The following is a 15,720-nucleotide window of genomic DNA, read 5'->3' on the forward strand; positions in this document are numbered from 1 at the left end:
CCACCCATGAATTATATCTGAGCTTCTCCTGGCTCAGATATTATTTATATATATCAGTTATCAGTTTAAACAGATATATTTATATCAGTTTATAAAATTTATGTCAGTTTATAAAATCTGATGTATTTATATATATCAGATATCAGTTATATATATATATGAAAGATCAGGAGTATCAGGGTAATTTTATTGCTTGCAATTCTCCTGAAGATTATTTTTGAACAGTTTTTATTTAAAATTATTTCAAAATCTGATCCTAACTTTTTTTCCTAATCATACAGCTGTCAAAAGTTTTCTAAAATATTTTTCTTGAAGGAGAGGAATGTAACTGAAAGAATAATGTAATTACCTCTCTGGATCATTAAACAGTCTATGAATCTAAATTTATTTTAAATGGTAGAATGTTACACAAATAAAATACTTGCTCTGTTTGATATTATTAGATCTTTCTTAGTTTGCCCTGTGTGTTAAATCTCAAAATAATATTTCCTTGAGATTAACTCAGTAATATAGATGTGGGCTTTTAACCTGCTCAAGCTATAACAAAGACAGGTAGAAAAAAAATTTGATTATATTAAAGAACCATGTTAAGGCTGCCAAAATTCCTGAAATAAAATGAGAATTTTTGCCATTCCATGTGTTATTAAGCATATTTTCTCTCCTCTTCCTCTTCACCCTCCTTTTTGTTGTTCCCACCCCCTCCTCTGCCTTTTCTTTGTTCTTCTTCATCTTAGTGGCTCAACTTGCAGTAATAAGTAAATTTTTATTTAAGTCCATTTTCTCTTTTAACTTGGAAGAAAAAATGCAATGCCCTCTTTGATGTTGTTTTGTGCAGAAAATATTAAACTGTTATTTGATGAGTATTGTTGCATTTTCACAACTTTCAATTATCTGTAGCTTAAAGAGGGGTCAAAACAGAGAAGAGGAACACAGTCAACTGATAACAACCTGTTACTCATGGCATAAATTTTCCCTAGGGCCATAATCTAGACCCAGAAGTGGTTGGAAGAAAAGCATGGAAGGAGAAAAACATGGAAGTAAATCCATACAAACTAGATGGTCATATGTACATTGCTTTAAAAAAAAATATTTGTTTAATTTCAATTTATCTCGAGCTTGTGCTGGGTACTGGGATTCAAAGATAAGTAAGATACAGAATCTTGCTCTCATGGACTGTGCCTTACTGAGGGTGACAGGGAAGAGACTTGGGACATGTATGGGGAGTTATGGGACCACAGAATGGGGCTACCTAACAGAAATGGAGGAGTTGATGATGCAGGCTTTCTGGAGCCGGTAAAATTTGAGCTAAAACGTAAAGGAAGAAAAAGATTTAGCCAGGCAAGAGACAATAGAAGGGGTCTAGGCAGAAGAGTCACTCTTGGCAGTAAGGTAAAGCATGGACATTTAGCCACAACATTATATGCATGAAGATTTCAAGCAGGTTGGTGTCCTAGAGTAACAAGTATGTGACTTGGGATGATGAACACAATAAGGTTAGAGGCCAGTACCCCATGCTAATAGGTGTGTGTTGTTGTAGCCACTGAATAACATCTTTATTTTCCCCTCCTTATTCCTCTACCTGTGTTTATGTTGTTGTTCCTAGGATCTTTCCCTACCTTTAGGGATTTGCTAGAAGATTCAAGGGGCTCAGCATACAATTGTATTCATGGCAAAGATTAATGAGAGCAATGTAGGAAGGATACACAACAGTATTATAAAGGAAAAGATGCAGAGGGAGTAAGGAAGAATCCATATCCAGGCTTTCTTATGCTCTTTTCCTTCCAGGAAACATCACGCAGAGTACACATTTCTCTCTGGAATGAAAATGCAGCAACCTGAGTGCATTGTTCACATCCAGGGAATTCCATTAGACATTCAGCATCTGAGATTTTTACTGGATACTAGTCACATACATTCCTTTTATATAGTAGTACCAGAATTCCAGATTCTGGAAGGAAAGCAGGAATTCTCAGCATAAGCCATATTGTTTGCACAAATATTCTAGGTGTAATGAACTACATTAGTTAACTGGTGACTAGAGAAATTCTGAGAGCTAAGTTTCCAGATAACAAAGTCCAACTTTGCAAGAACGCTTTTCTAAGGATAGTAGTAGTCTTGGGCTGCTATTGTTACCCAGTCCAGACTCCCTCTGATTGCTGCACAACAGACCAATTAACTAAGAGATGATGTTGAGGCAAGGAATACGACTTTACTTGGAAACCTGGTTGACTGAGAAGATCGCAGACTAACGTCTCAAAATAATCTTCTTATCAGGATCTGGATGCGAGGTTCTTTTATAGAACAGAGGTGAGGAGAGGTGAGGAAATAAAGTGAAAAGACCATTAACCTTGTAAACATCACCTGGAATGGCCAGTCTTGGGGAGGGGATATGTTAATTTCTTGCTTTCTATAGTCATCCACAGGTGGACCAGATCCTGAATAAAGGCACTTTGGTTTAAAATTCAAGCAGAGGGGCAGGGTTCCCTGAGGCAGGCCATTATGTATGGACAGTATCCTTTTAGTGAACAAAATCAACAGTAAGCAAAGGTTAAGGTAAAAGAAACAGATCTAATGTGGAGTCATAGTTGACTCTTCCCTGCAACACTATGTCAACTCTTCTCCATATGTATTTATATCAATATAAATATTAATTTATTAAATATTGATTAGCTTCTAGTGACATGAGATTATGCAACTATGTACTGGTATGGATGACTTTAAGACATTTCGGAGTTTTAAATCTCACTGCTTTTAGCTTTAATGCTTAGTGATGAGAAAAGAAGCTGACACTGGGCTGGAATTATGTCCTAAAGAGTTGAAAGTAGAGTGGTAAAATGATGGCATATCCTGGTGTCCAGACGGCTATAGTGCCAAAGACAAAGCTCAGTCCTGAAGAGGTGTGTGATTTGGTGAATGTCTTGGTGAAGGGCTCTATCTTCTGGCTGGGTTAGTTATGCCAAACTGTAATCATCTGTAGATAAAGCATACATGCATATGCAGGAGCTAAGTAGTTTTTAACTAAGCATTTATATGATTGGTGTTCTAACTGGTTTCATCATTCCCTACAAGAAAATTACTAGTCAATCTTAGCCTGCTTCTATGTATGGGAAAATAAAGACTAGATTTGTCATTTCTTTCCATTTTCTATGTTATTAACTAATTCAGTTATACTAGCGTTCATTATCCTGTCTGTGAAGCACATCGTCCAGCCTCTTAAGCATGGGCTTTGAGATACACGTTGCCCTCAAGACCACCTTTTTCCTTATTTCAGAGAGTAAACTCCCTTTTTGTGGGTCCTATTAGATGGACTCCATTTTAGATAATGCTATCATTTATTACTGAATTTCTATCCAGTTGTCTGACAAACAGTGAAGAAGAATGGGAGCATCTGAGAAAGGAATTAAGAATATGATTTATGACCATAATACACCTGTATGATATCAAAGTAAAAGTCAAAAGGAGATTCATCCTACATATTTTACTTAGGATATATTATTGAAAATATTGCCTTTAGTTTTGTGATGTGGCTTTATAATAAATTGCATAATTTGCACCTGTGTTAGGAGCTCACTGACATTTTAAATAATTTAAGTGGATGTTTTATTTACTGACTTCCTTCTAGTTTTATATGTCTGCCTTTTCCTCTCTTTTCATCAGTGTGCTACTGTTCTGAAATAGCAGTGGTTTGTTTGTATTTATTTATAAAACGATTGCATGGAAACCTATAGTTCTAGTCTTTTATGTACGTGTGAATGAGCTGCATGCTGATGTGTGAATTCTGCATACCTTCACACACACATACTCTCTTTCTGCTTGAAAACAAAAATAAAAATAGAAGAAAATCTATAAGTACTTTGGAATACTGATAAAATACAACAAATATGTTTACACTTATGTATTTTTTGATGTTGCCTCAGTAGATTAAAGGGAGCTTGTGCAGCATTTATTTCACTCTTTCATGTTTCACTCAATTATTCATACATGGAACAAATGGATGGTGTGGGATAAATACATTCTCTGAAATTAGATTTAAATAATTACACATACTCAGATAAACACATGATCTCATTTCCATCCTGTGAACGCAGTTCTTCTTTATCATTCAACTCATGGCTTTCCTATCTTGAGCACATTTTTCCCATCCTAGGACATATAATTAAGAGTTTCTTAGAATTTTATTTTTACATTTCCATTTTGACTGAGTTACTAAAACCAAAGTGCCCATGTTGAGAGACCTCAGGCTGATGTTTATTATAGCCTAGGCATTACAGTCATTCAAAGTGTGACATGGATAATACTTACATTTTGGACTATTTTTTTTTTTTTTTTTTTTTTCAGAAAATGTAGAGGAGAGCACTGATGAGGATGTACCTTTAAACAGTCCAGGATCAGAAGGAAGGTAAGAGAACCTTTAGAAACTTAATAAGGTGACTTGTTTCTGTAATATTTGTAATACTTTTTTATCTTGTTGAATCAATTGACATAAAACAAATAATTTTAGATTTTATGGCTAAGTGAAGAACAGTAAAAATAGTAATATGGAAGCCAAACTAAGTAATGCTTAACCATCAAAAATTTTAAAATAAAATACTGAGATATTTAAGGAAGGAAATGAACAATTTTGATTAGTTTATTTTTATTTTAATATTGTCTTTCTGTATTTTCCATAGGCTTATGTTTTTTTCCATACTTAAACTCATTAGAGGTCATATAGTTTTCTATATTGTTTCCTTTTATTCATATGATTGATTATTTATTTGCACACAGCTCACTGTCTTCAGACCTTATGAAGCTTTGTGGTGAAGTGAAACCAAAAAGCAAGGTGAGAATAGAAAATACCAGTTAAATATTTTTTCTGATGTTCTTTATTATCACTATTAAATGCATAGGCCTTGGGCACAGGCAACGATTTCATATGATAGAAATTTAGTTCTTTATCATATTCTCCCTTGAAAAAAATTTATATTGACAAATTTCTCCTCTGTGGAACTAGTTATTTACTGTATTCTTGTGCTTTTTCCTCTAGGTAAGATATGATTATGGAGAACAATGCTTAAAATAATTTAGAATGACAGGAGATTTTTGAAATTTTAATATTCTAATATGTTCCTAAGTCTCTTATTTATTTTAACATATCTTGAGATGGTTTGAATAGGTCAACTCTTAATCATCATATTGTATTAAAAATTGAGACTATAATGCATATTTGTAAAGCTTAAAAAAATAAAGTATACATGCTGTTACATGTGTGAGAAATAGCATGGTATATTTCAGATTGCGTGTTGGTAGCATCTGATATTAGATGAGTTAACTATCCATTTTAAGATGTTTGAAAACAAAGAATTCTTGCAGTGCTTAGTAAATATTTGGTGGATGAATGGATGAAATCAAGACCTGAAAGAATAGTACTGTACTAATGCACAGGATAGATACAAGGCCCACAGTGGTTAGCCAGGTAATATAGATAAATAATTTGACTAGACATAAGATAATTAACAGGAATCATTATGATTACCTGAAGTGGACATGGCCCATCTAAAGCAAATAGGCATCACTAACTAATGCTTATTTTTGCTGTCATGGAATATGGGCCTAAAACTACCAGATCCTCAACTCTTTAAAGAGTAGTTTTAAATATGGATTTTAATGGAGAATTTCTTTCTCTTTAAAATACTGAGCTAGCCAATTGAAAAACATCTCCAGGATTTATGTATGGTCTTTGAACTACCAGTTTGGTGACATTTGGTTTGAGTTTGATTATTCTAAGTGACCAGAGATTATCCAGTCTCAAAGAAAACATTCTAGTATAGTTTGGATTGAGTCTTAACGTGGAGGCAAGAATCTCTTAAGGTAACTTGGTCTTTCAGGCCCTGCGATATTCAGAGAGAGATGTGAAGTGGTAAGCTGAAGGTCATCTCCTTAAAAAACCACTGTGATTAGGAATTCCCATGAAAATGATTCAGTTGGCAATAGGGAAAACTGATACGGTGAAAAGCTGGCCCGCAGGGCTTCCTTTTTCCAAAAGTTTTCTGGTAGTATCTGTCACTCCTTTGGCACTGCATGGATGCCTGTTAGTCGCTCAGTCCTGTCTGAATTTGCAACCCCATGGGCTGTAGCCTTCAAGGCTTCTCTGTCCACGAAATTCTCTCAGCAAGAACACTGGAGTGTGTAGCCATTTCTTTCTCCAGAGGATCTTCCTGACCCAGGGATCAAACCCTGGTCTCCTGCATTGCAGGCAGATTCTTTACTGTCTGAGCCCCCAGGGAAGCCCATAGATGCCTAAAACGACCTAATATTATTTATTTTTCACTCACTGAAGAAATGAAATTGATTATATATCTTAAATAGACTTGTACCAGCACTACATTAAATGTAAGACATATAAAGTTGAATAAAACAGGATGTCTACCATTTAGAGGTTTATAATCTGGTAAACATTTTGATTGTCTTTTAATATATTAGTGATAATAGCCAGCTCTAAGTATTAACAACAAGGTAATCTCTTTGTTTTTTTAGGAGTATGGAAGGGAATGCTTAAATAAATAAAATAACCTTCACCTGCCTTACCATGCTGCCAAAAACTGGTATGGACTGGTGTTGGATATCCATCAGGGAGATTAAACAGCCAGTTAGGGCATCAGGCGAGCAGGGAATAAAAATGGAGAAACAGATGTAAACATTGATATGTAAAATTTAAATTTATATATTACATAATATATATTAAAATGTATATTAAATAAGTCATCTAAGCCTAGGAAAGATAAGAATTTAGTTGAATGCCATTGCATCTATCTTTTGGTTTAATTTCTTTCTTTCTTTTTTTTTTTTTTTCCTAAAATGATATATTGAGAAAGCTGGCCATTAGTATCAGGATAGCATAATAATATTGGAGGCAGATTGTCTGGTTTTGAATCTGACTTTCCCACTTACGAGCTGTTTGATTTTGGACTGTTAGCTTTAGTTCTCTCATTTTGGGATTTGGGATAATAATAGTATATACTAATATAGTAAATTATTTAGAATTTCTGGCATACAATAAGTATAATACAAACATTGGCTATTATTATGACCTCTGAAGTTCTCAGCTGGCTGTATCTCTGGCTTGTCACTATCTTACATGTGTTCGACACACTGGCTAGGAAAGACACGCTGAATGTTTTACCTATTTCAAACTAATATTAAATCTCTATTGCCTAATCATCTTCTCTGCAGAAGTTTGCATATGATTGCTCTTCCTTCCATTCTCTGACTAGGCCCGAAGGAGAACCACCACTCAAATGGAATTGCTGTATGCAGATAGCAGTGAACTAGCTTCAGACACTAGTACAGGAGATGCCTCCTTGCCTGGCCCTCTTACACCTGTTGCAGAAGGGCAAGAGATTGGAATGAATACAGAGACAAGTACTTCTGCTAGGGAAAAAGAGCTCCCTCCCCCATCTGGCTTCCCTTCTAAGATAGGCAGCATGTAAGTCTGGCTCAGCTACACTAACTTCCTTTCTTTTGGCTTTTCTTTTTAAAAATAAAAATATATATGCATGTTACTAATTTCTTATTTCTATTTTTAAAAATTTATGTAAATAAGATCTCTAGTTTTCAAAGTAATTTCAGTTAGGTGTTGTATCCCCTAATTTTTGCACATTTGAAATACTTTAAATGAGATGTTCTTTGTTGAATTGCTTTGTCTGATATTTAACTTTTAGAGTCTTTCTTAAAGATTATAATTTTTATAAAGGCTGTTATAAATTACAGGCAAAATTTATTTAGAAACACCTAAATTAAAGTTATAACTATAAAACCACTGTATAAACAGCTTTAAAAGACTCTTAAATTTGCTCTTAATTATGTTAAACTCTAGTTCTAAGAGCCTGGTCAGGATAATAAACCTTGGCTGAAACTCTTAAAGAAAAAACAAGTACCAGTTAAAAACAATGCATTTTGAAGTTTCCTAATTCTTTACCTTGAAGTACATTGCATATCTGGGATGAGTGTATACACAAAGTGTAAATACTATATTTTTAAAGATGTGAAGGAGGGACTGTTCCTCCCTCCTCTAAGATAATCTTAACAAAAAGCATTCCTTTCAAAACAAATCTTCTTTAGAAATTTTTCATTATTATCTTGAGAACAAAGATTTCCCTGCAATTTCCCTGCACAGGCCAGCATGCATTTGTGTATATGTCTTTTCTTAGTTATATTAAAATTATATCAATCGCTTACTGGTAAAGATTTTTAATGCCTTATTTCAAACTAATTCTTACACATGGTCTTGCAAATGATCTATTGGATGAACGCATCACTGCATTGAGAAATATTGCCAAAAAGTGGTACACACTATATGACTCTGTAAATAATAAAATGTAACATACTCCCCACCCCAACCTGAATATCTATCTGTCTCCCATAACTTTCTTCATCCTATGAAGATATTTTCATTGTCTTACATTCAGTAAGCCCATCACTGCCTTTAGTTCCAAAATTAATGATGACAGAACTATCCTGCATGTGCCTGAGGTGACTTATGTAATTAATAATTGGATTTGCTATTAGAGATTGCTAACCAGTATAGCTTATGGCTTCAGTGCTTTTTTGATAACAGTAGAAAAAATGCTTTTGGTGAAGGTAATGATATAGAACTGAGGACAGATTTTAGAGACTCCTATGAGTTCAGCATTTAGTCTATCAGATGAATAGAGACTTTTGGAACTTCAAGACTAAATCTATGACCTGGATTCCAGAATGCAGGTAATACCTCCTTGTTGCCTTTTTTTTTTTCCCGTTTTAAAAATGTATCATTCATGACAGATTGTAGAAAATATCTTTTAGACACGATCTCTTCATATGATTTATTATCAAGTTTTCATAAGCTAAGATGCTTGTATAGTTCTCTACAAATTTAGCAGTTGGTCATATGCTTGGTACAACTCTTATTACTCATTAGTACATGACTTCCATTGCATGAAGTAAAATGATTTACTCAAGTGGGCCTTATGATTTAAATAATGCAGGCCTTCTAAAATATGTTTTCCTCTAATTAAAAAAATCAGGAACATAAAGTTTAATTATATTTAATTTTCACTTTCAAATCGGAATCGTTGTAAGCCCATTTTAGGGATCCCACTTGCTCATTCCTTAGGTTTTTTTTTTTTTCCTTACTAGTATAACTAGTCAAAGATAGCAAAAGTTCATTTTTTCAATTAAAATTCCTTACCACTATGCACAGAAATCATAGTCTTAAATTTTTAATTACATAGCCACTATTCAACATTTAAAGTCTATAATAAAACAAAAGTATTTTTAGTACTAAAATTTATATAGCTAATGCTTAAATACTAGTTAACTAAAATAATTGTGGGTTCTTTGTGATTACCTGTAGTATTCTTTTGTGATTGTGTAAATATTAATTCATTAAATCTCATTGTTTCTCATACTTTGATATTCTAATATTTTTGTTCTTGCAAAACTGTAAAGACAATTTTCCCTCAACTGAAGCAATTCTAATCAAACTTATACACTTATGTTTTTTAACACTTGTATTTAAAGTAAAAAACATTATTTTAGCTATTTGGCAATATAGCATTGATATTTGCATTCAAAGATAATGGTCATGTATATTTGACAAGATTACCAATTTAAAAATTAAAATATACAGTTGTCAAGATCCCATTAATTAAAAATAATTCGTGATATTTTCCTATCCTAGTTCTGTTTCATTTCCAAATAATCTTTCTCAAATTCCAGGTGTTGATCTGTTAAAAATTGAATATCTGCCAAAATTATGTGTATGTATTTAAAATTAGATAATTGAAGAATCTTCTTCTCTCTTAGTTCCAGGCAGTCATCTATGTCAGAAAAAAAGCTACCAGAGCCTTCCCCTGTAACAAGGAGAAAGGCGTATGAGAAAGCAGAAAAATCAAAGGCAAAGGAACAAAAACAGTAAGCTATTCATGCTCTTTTATCTAGTAGATTGTGTGAAATGTCTGATGCCCTTAGATGCTAAGGGGCAATGGTGAAATTATTTTCCATATTCAGACTGACTCTGGGATTGTGGCTTGGTCTTATAGAAAATTTTGAAATTAATTTTGACTGTCACCTGATAAAACTGACATTGATTTCACCACTTTAAAGTGATGAACAAAAATCTAGTGTTAGAAGATATGTGCCATTGTGCCTTTTTATTTCTGTTCTTTTATGTTTCAATTGATACTATCCTCCATTTTTTTGTTAAACTATTTTAATAGCTATTTGTATGTTTTGTAAGGGTTATCTTACTTAACAGTACACAATGTAATCTGATGGTCCACTTACCTGGACATTTGTAAATCACAATAACACAACAGACAGAAAGTTTTAAATGGTTAGAATCACTGTCACCTTTCTACGCTGTGGCATAGTGAGATCTCCCTTAGGCCACCTCAGGAGCTACATATGGCAAGTAGACCTCTGACATGGTCTTGAGTAGGAATATCAGTGCTAATCTATATTTAAGTATTGGTAAAGCAAATTTCTTTAACATGAAAATAATTCTAAAAAGAAGCTCTCATATATTTTCTGTACCTGCGAAGATGATGTCTTAAACCTTCCTCCTCTCGTACCAACATGCACACTCTCTACTTTGACCACTGGTTTAGCTGACTTGAATATCATGGAAATTACTCTTCTAATTAACCTTCTTCCTGTATTTAGAGGTGGAATTTACCTGTTTCTACTGAGTCGAATGTCGCAATTATAAGCTGGAGGTAGGGGATGGGACAAATATGTAATTTAAAAATAAATGAATAAATCAGCTGAATAGGCAAATTCTTCTTAAACGCTCAGGGTCTGTTTCCTCACCTGTAAAGTGAACAACTTGGTTTCAACTCTCAAATTGTATAATTATAAATTTGGTTTGCTTTATTTGTACTGACTTTAGATTTTAGCAGACATTTTCTTGAGTGCCATCTTGTGGCCAATGTGACAAAATTCAGTGGAAAAAAAATTCAATGAAATTGTTTGGAGTACATTTTATCTCATATAAAAGGAAGAGAGGATGAAAGGAAGGAATTCTATAATGAAAAGCTTTTTAAAAAAATAAAAGCATGTTTCTTATAACATTTCTAACAAATTAAAGCCAATTAAAGCCACCTATGTAATGTTCTTTTTTTCTTGTAGCTCAGATTCTGGAACCTCAGAGGCTAGCCTCTCACCTCCTCCTTCCCCACCAAGCCGGCCCCGTAATGAACTGAATGTTTTTAATCGTCTTACTGTTTCTCAGGGAAACACATCAGTTCAGCAGGATAAGTAAGTCATTATGTAAAAGAGCCCCAATTATTCATTATACTATTCTGAACCTTTCAGTACAGTCTGTAGAAAACATTTAGCCTCTCTCTGTGTGGGAGATGGAGTCTGACTTGTGAACCCTTCCCATATTTCATGTATTTTTCCAATGGAAAATGAACCATTTAGACAAAATTAGAGACATTTATTTTCCTGCTGAACATTATTCCCTGCTATGGATTTGCATCGCTATACTTCCACACTTGTGTTGCCCCCCCCCCCCTTTTTTTTTTTTACAAGTAAATTATAATTGAAAATCTTTGAGATCACTTGAAGTTTAAATTTCTTGTGATTCTTCAGCTTTATTGAGTCCATAAAAGCCTCTAACCCAGATAGCCTGCAATGAAAAGAGGCAAATTATTTTACTTTTGGTGCATGTATCATCTTCCAAAACCATCGTCATATGTGTATGGGTAAAAGAGTACTTTGATGGGTGGACGACATAGAACTCTGGGTTGTTGGGGAAGAGAAGTTGGAAAGGGATGGAAAATATAATTTTCATTAAATTTGAAGTGAAAAAATATTCCCACATTGAGCCAGAATCTCTTTTGCAAGAATTTCATACTAACAGTGTTGCCGTAAGGTATTTATTAACTGACTTCTCTGCTTTGAGTTTCAATTTTAACATTGTGGATAATATAAGTACTTGATATTCAGTATCCCACACCAGTTCTTTATTTTTTTATGCTATAATCTCCCTGTATATATCAATTTCTGAAATTTATAAGGTATTGTTTAAGATCCATCTGGCATGTTTAGATCATGCTAAATGGTTCTATATACATAGGCACATCATCATTTTGAAAGATTGTTTAATCTATTTAATTTATGGATACAGTTTTTATTAGATTTTAATATAGTTTTAGCATTAGATACAGACATGTCCTTTAAAATGATCTAGATAGGTTTTTTTAAAAAAATATTTAGAAGAGAACATAGTTAAATCCTATCTCTTATCTAATTGAGAAAGAGGAGAACATTAAGAATGTCTTTAGGAAGTCCATTTTCACTACCATTATGAAGAATTACTGTTTTGTCTCCCTTGCATTCACAGTATTAAAATTTTTGTGTCAGTCTTTTGATAATCTTGACGATCTAATCATAGTTCCATATTTTTTCTGAAATTGTTTATGAGCTACCAATCATTTGACTCTGTTGTCATCTCTATAAAGTAAAATTTAGAATAACTGACTACACTTTCAAAAATCTCACCTAACTTATGAGTCACTTTCTTTGGGCTCCTTTTTGAGACTAGCATATTTTACCAGATAGAAGTAGGTCCTACACGTTGTTTCTGATTACGTAATATGCCAGAACTCACTTTATCCCCATTCTTCCCAAGTATTAGAATGACCAAAAAGTTTGTTTGCGAATTTTTCATAAGACGTTATGGGAAAGCCCAAATCAACTTGTTGGTCAACCCAAGATATTATATAATAATACAAGCTAAATAGATTTTCATAGTAACTAGACTTATTGTCAGTCCTGGAGGTTTCAGGTTAAGGCTGATGAGAATAGCTCATCTATTTTTAAAATTCCAGTAAAACCTCCTAACTATTACTAAGGGACTGCCTAGTCAGAAGAACTCCATGTTTTTGAGATGAATTAAAATCCAAAGTTATTAAACTTTGAATGATTTGCTTTCCATGTATACATATGATGTATTTGTGCAACTTCCGCATGATGAGTCTAAATATAACTTTTTTCCTTATATCAAGAGGAATAAAATTCATTAATGACTATTGAGACAGAAAAAGTTTTCTAGTACTAGTCAAATTAGAGTCTTGAAGTGATGTATTTCACTAGCTTGATGCTGTTCCTCTTCAGGGCCTGTATTTTAGAAAGTGAGAGTAGATTAGGTTCTGTGGATCAGTAATAGAAAGTGCCCACCCGCCCCAAATTTTGGAAGAAAACATAAGCACAAAATTTTAACTAATTTGGCTATCAATGAATTTGCTTATATTCTGTGCAAATAGGAAAGGAATGCGCTTTAAAGGAAATGTTTGCTGTATTTCTGTTATTCATAGTACTGAATCCGTTCAGTCTCAGTGGCTTTACCTGTTGACATCTGTTTTCTTTTTCCTCATAATTCTAACTCTTTCACTGTAGGTCTGATGAAAGTGATTCCTCTCTGTCGGAGGTACACAGGTACTTTCTATCTTTCCTACGTTCTGGCATTTCATTGATATTCTAAAATGCCTTCCAAGAAACTTTAAACAAGTCTCATTTTTGTTGCACTCATAACTTGTAAGCCATATAAATGCACTAATATTTTTAAACATTAACTTTAATATACTTTTGTGAGGTCATAGCTTTCAAGGTAATGGCAAACTTTTAAAATATAATAGTATAAAAACTTGTGCCATGTGTATTCTGTCTATAATCTAAAACTTTTATTTAAAAGAAATTCAGTTTTATGAAAATTAATGTCAAGGTTTGCTCTTCATCAGACATTTTTTCCACCTCAAAGTGTAGGAAGTGGATAAGGTATTTTTTCATGTTGATTTATTGATTTTAAATAAAACTTTAAGGCAAGCTCTGTGATTTTAAAACAAAAGGTATGCTAGGGGAAAAAAGTATAGTATGGTACATAAAATATAGAAAGTAAAGAATTTTTAAAACATAATATTTTAAGCATTTTAGATGCTGTTTTTAAAATAATGTTGCATTTCTTCATGTTATGGATTTTTTGGACCCTTAATTTCTCTTTTTTTCCTTTCATTTCCTGTCCTTATTAATCAATTTGTCTCCTTCTTTCTCTTTGCACTACTTTCCCATGTTTCATGACCATTTTCCTGATCATCAGTAGATCCTCCAGAAGGTAGGCAGGGGAAGGGAGAGGAAATTAATATCATTCACAGTATTACAAGACTTTACTGGTTTTTCATGGACCAAAAAGCATTTTTTCCCCTTTCACATCATATCTGTTGTATAAGTTTACAATATTAAAGTTGAGTTATATATTTCAGAATGTGAATAGATTTTTAATAGAGAAAGAAATACCTGACTTATGTTTCCAACTTCTGTATTTTTTCTATTAATATTATCTTTTGTATCAGGTAATAGCTATAAAATATTAACCCCAATATTCTGAATATTTGAGAGTATTGTTCAGTATCTAATGAATATAATATTATATTTAATGTTGAAATTATTTTCTTCAGAAATCTGAGTAAGTAAAATACATAAGAATGAAAAAGAGACATCCTGGTGTCTAAGGCATGCCATACATAAGTTATTGGAACCTTTGTAATTTTACAACCTTTCACATGGCAGAATTGTGTTGAACGTTATGTCATCAAGGGAACATTAGTAGATTCTTAGGATAAAGATAGTAATTTGAAGGAAGGAAATCTTTGGAGACATGGTATTAAATAACCAAAGGTACTGTTTTAACTTTTTTCTTAGGATGATTTGTGTCATTTAATCTGCATTTGTGCAGATCAAAGCAGCTCTAAGCTTGTTAAAATGAATTCATTTCTTTATAATCAGCTTGTTAAAATATACATACATATATATGTAGTGTTTTAGAAGTAAGTATTATAGCAATAGACTATGCATTAGATCATAACTTTTCAACATCTGAAGCAGCAGTTAAAAATTTGATGGCCTCAGTTCATAACTGTAAACTCCACATAATAGGATTTCAAAATGGCAATTTTAGACTTTTGAGGAGGTTTTGCTACCATTTCTGTTTCAATCTGATTAAATTTTTAGATAACCCACAAATTACTGAGCATTAATTTCAAGGATCTCAAATTAATGTGTATATACAAATAATACTTTGGATTTTGTAGTTATTAATCCATGTGATGGATGATCCATGTGATCCATCCATGTGCCTGGTCTTATTTCTGCTGATGACAAACTCCCTTTACTTTTTGAAATCATTATAACTAAATCCTAAAAATAAATATTTCTTTATCCTGAGCCTAATTTATTACCTCTTTAAATATTTGTTCATTGGTCTGTCCTCAGCCCTCTTGAGCTATACTAGCATTAATCCAGTACATCTTTTTTGCATGCATATGACAGCTCTTTAAATATTTAGTACTTTTATATGGTCTCTCCAATGAAGGTTCTTTTATCAGCTCAATAGATTTAGATTAATCTGTTTCTAATGTGATATAGTCTGCAGATCCTTCTTTTTGCTTCTACTGTTTTGGAAAATCTCCAGGTTTTCAAAGCTCTTTTTAAAATGTGGCCTCTAGAATGCTGCTTCATTCCAGATGTAGCCTTGGCAGAGTATAGTAGTTCTACTGCTTTCTTTCTCCTGAAATATTTACTTATATTGCAGAAGTTATTGAAAATAGTGTTAGAGGAATCATACATTGTTGATCCATTGATCTTGCATTCAATAAATAAATTTCTCTAGCTTTTAAAATCTAATTAAGCCCCTTTCCTACT

General features: G+C 33.0%; 1 protein-coding gene across 6 annotated transcripts in view; it reads left to right on the plus strand.

Annotated features, from left to right (window-relative positions):
• Window positions 1-15,720, plus strand: part of KIF21A (kinesin family member 21A) — a 173,393-nt gene that overhangs the window by 140,204 nt on the left and 17,469 nt on the right. For 2 of the 6 annotated variants that reach the window (XM_065934617.1, XM_065934618.1), the window contains 5 exons: window positions 4,339-4,399; window positions 4,768-4,822; window positions 7,254-7,465; window positions 9,826-9,933; window positions 11,149-11,277. In XM_065934617.1, coding sequence (XP_065790689.1) covers window positions 4,339-4,399; window positions 4,768-4,822; window positions 7,254-7,465; window positions 9,826-9,933; window positions 11,149-11,277 — 565 coding nt within the window. Of the gene's footprint in view, window positions 1-4,338; window positions 4,400-4,767; window positions 4,823-7,253; window positions 7,466-9,825; window positions 9,934-11,148; window positions 11,278-13,422; window positions 13,462-14,119; window positions 14,135-15,720 lie in introns of all 6 variants that reach the window. The other 4 variants (XM_065934621.1, XM_065934616.1, XM_065934620.1 and 1 more) reach the window with 4 other exon arrangements.

This window comes from Muntiacus reevesi, chromosome 4 (assembly GCF_963930625.1).
Source record: "Muntiacus reevesi chromosome 4, mMunRee1.1, whole genome shotgun sequence".
Taxonomy (NCBI): Eukaryota; Metazoa; Chordata; class Mammalia; order Artiodactyla; family Cervidae; genus Muntiacus; species Muntiacus reevesi.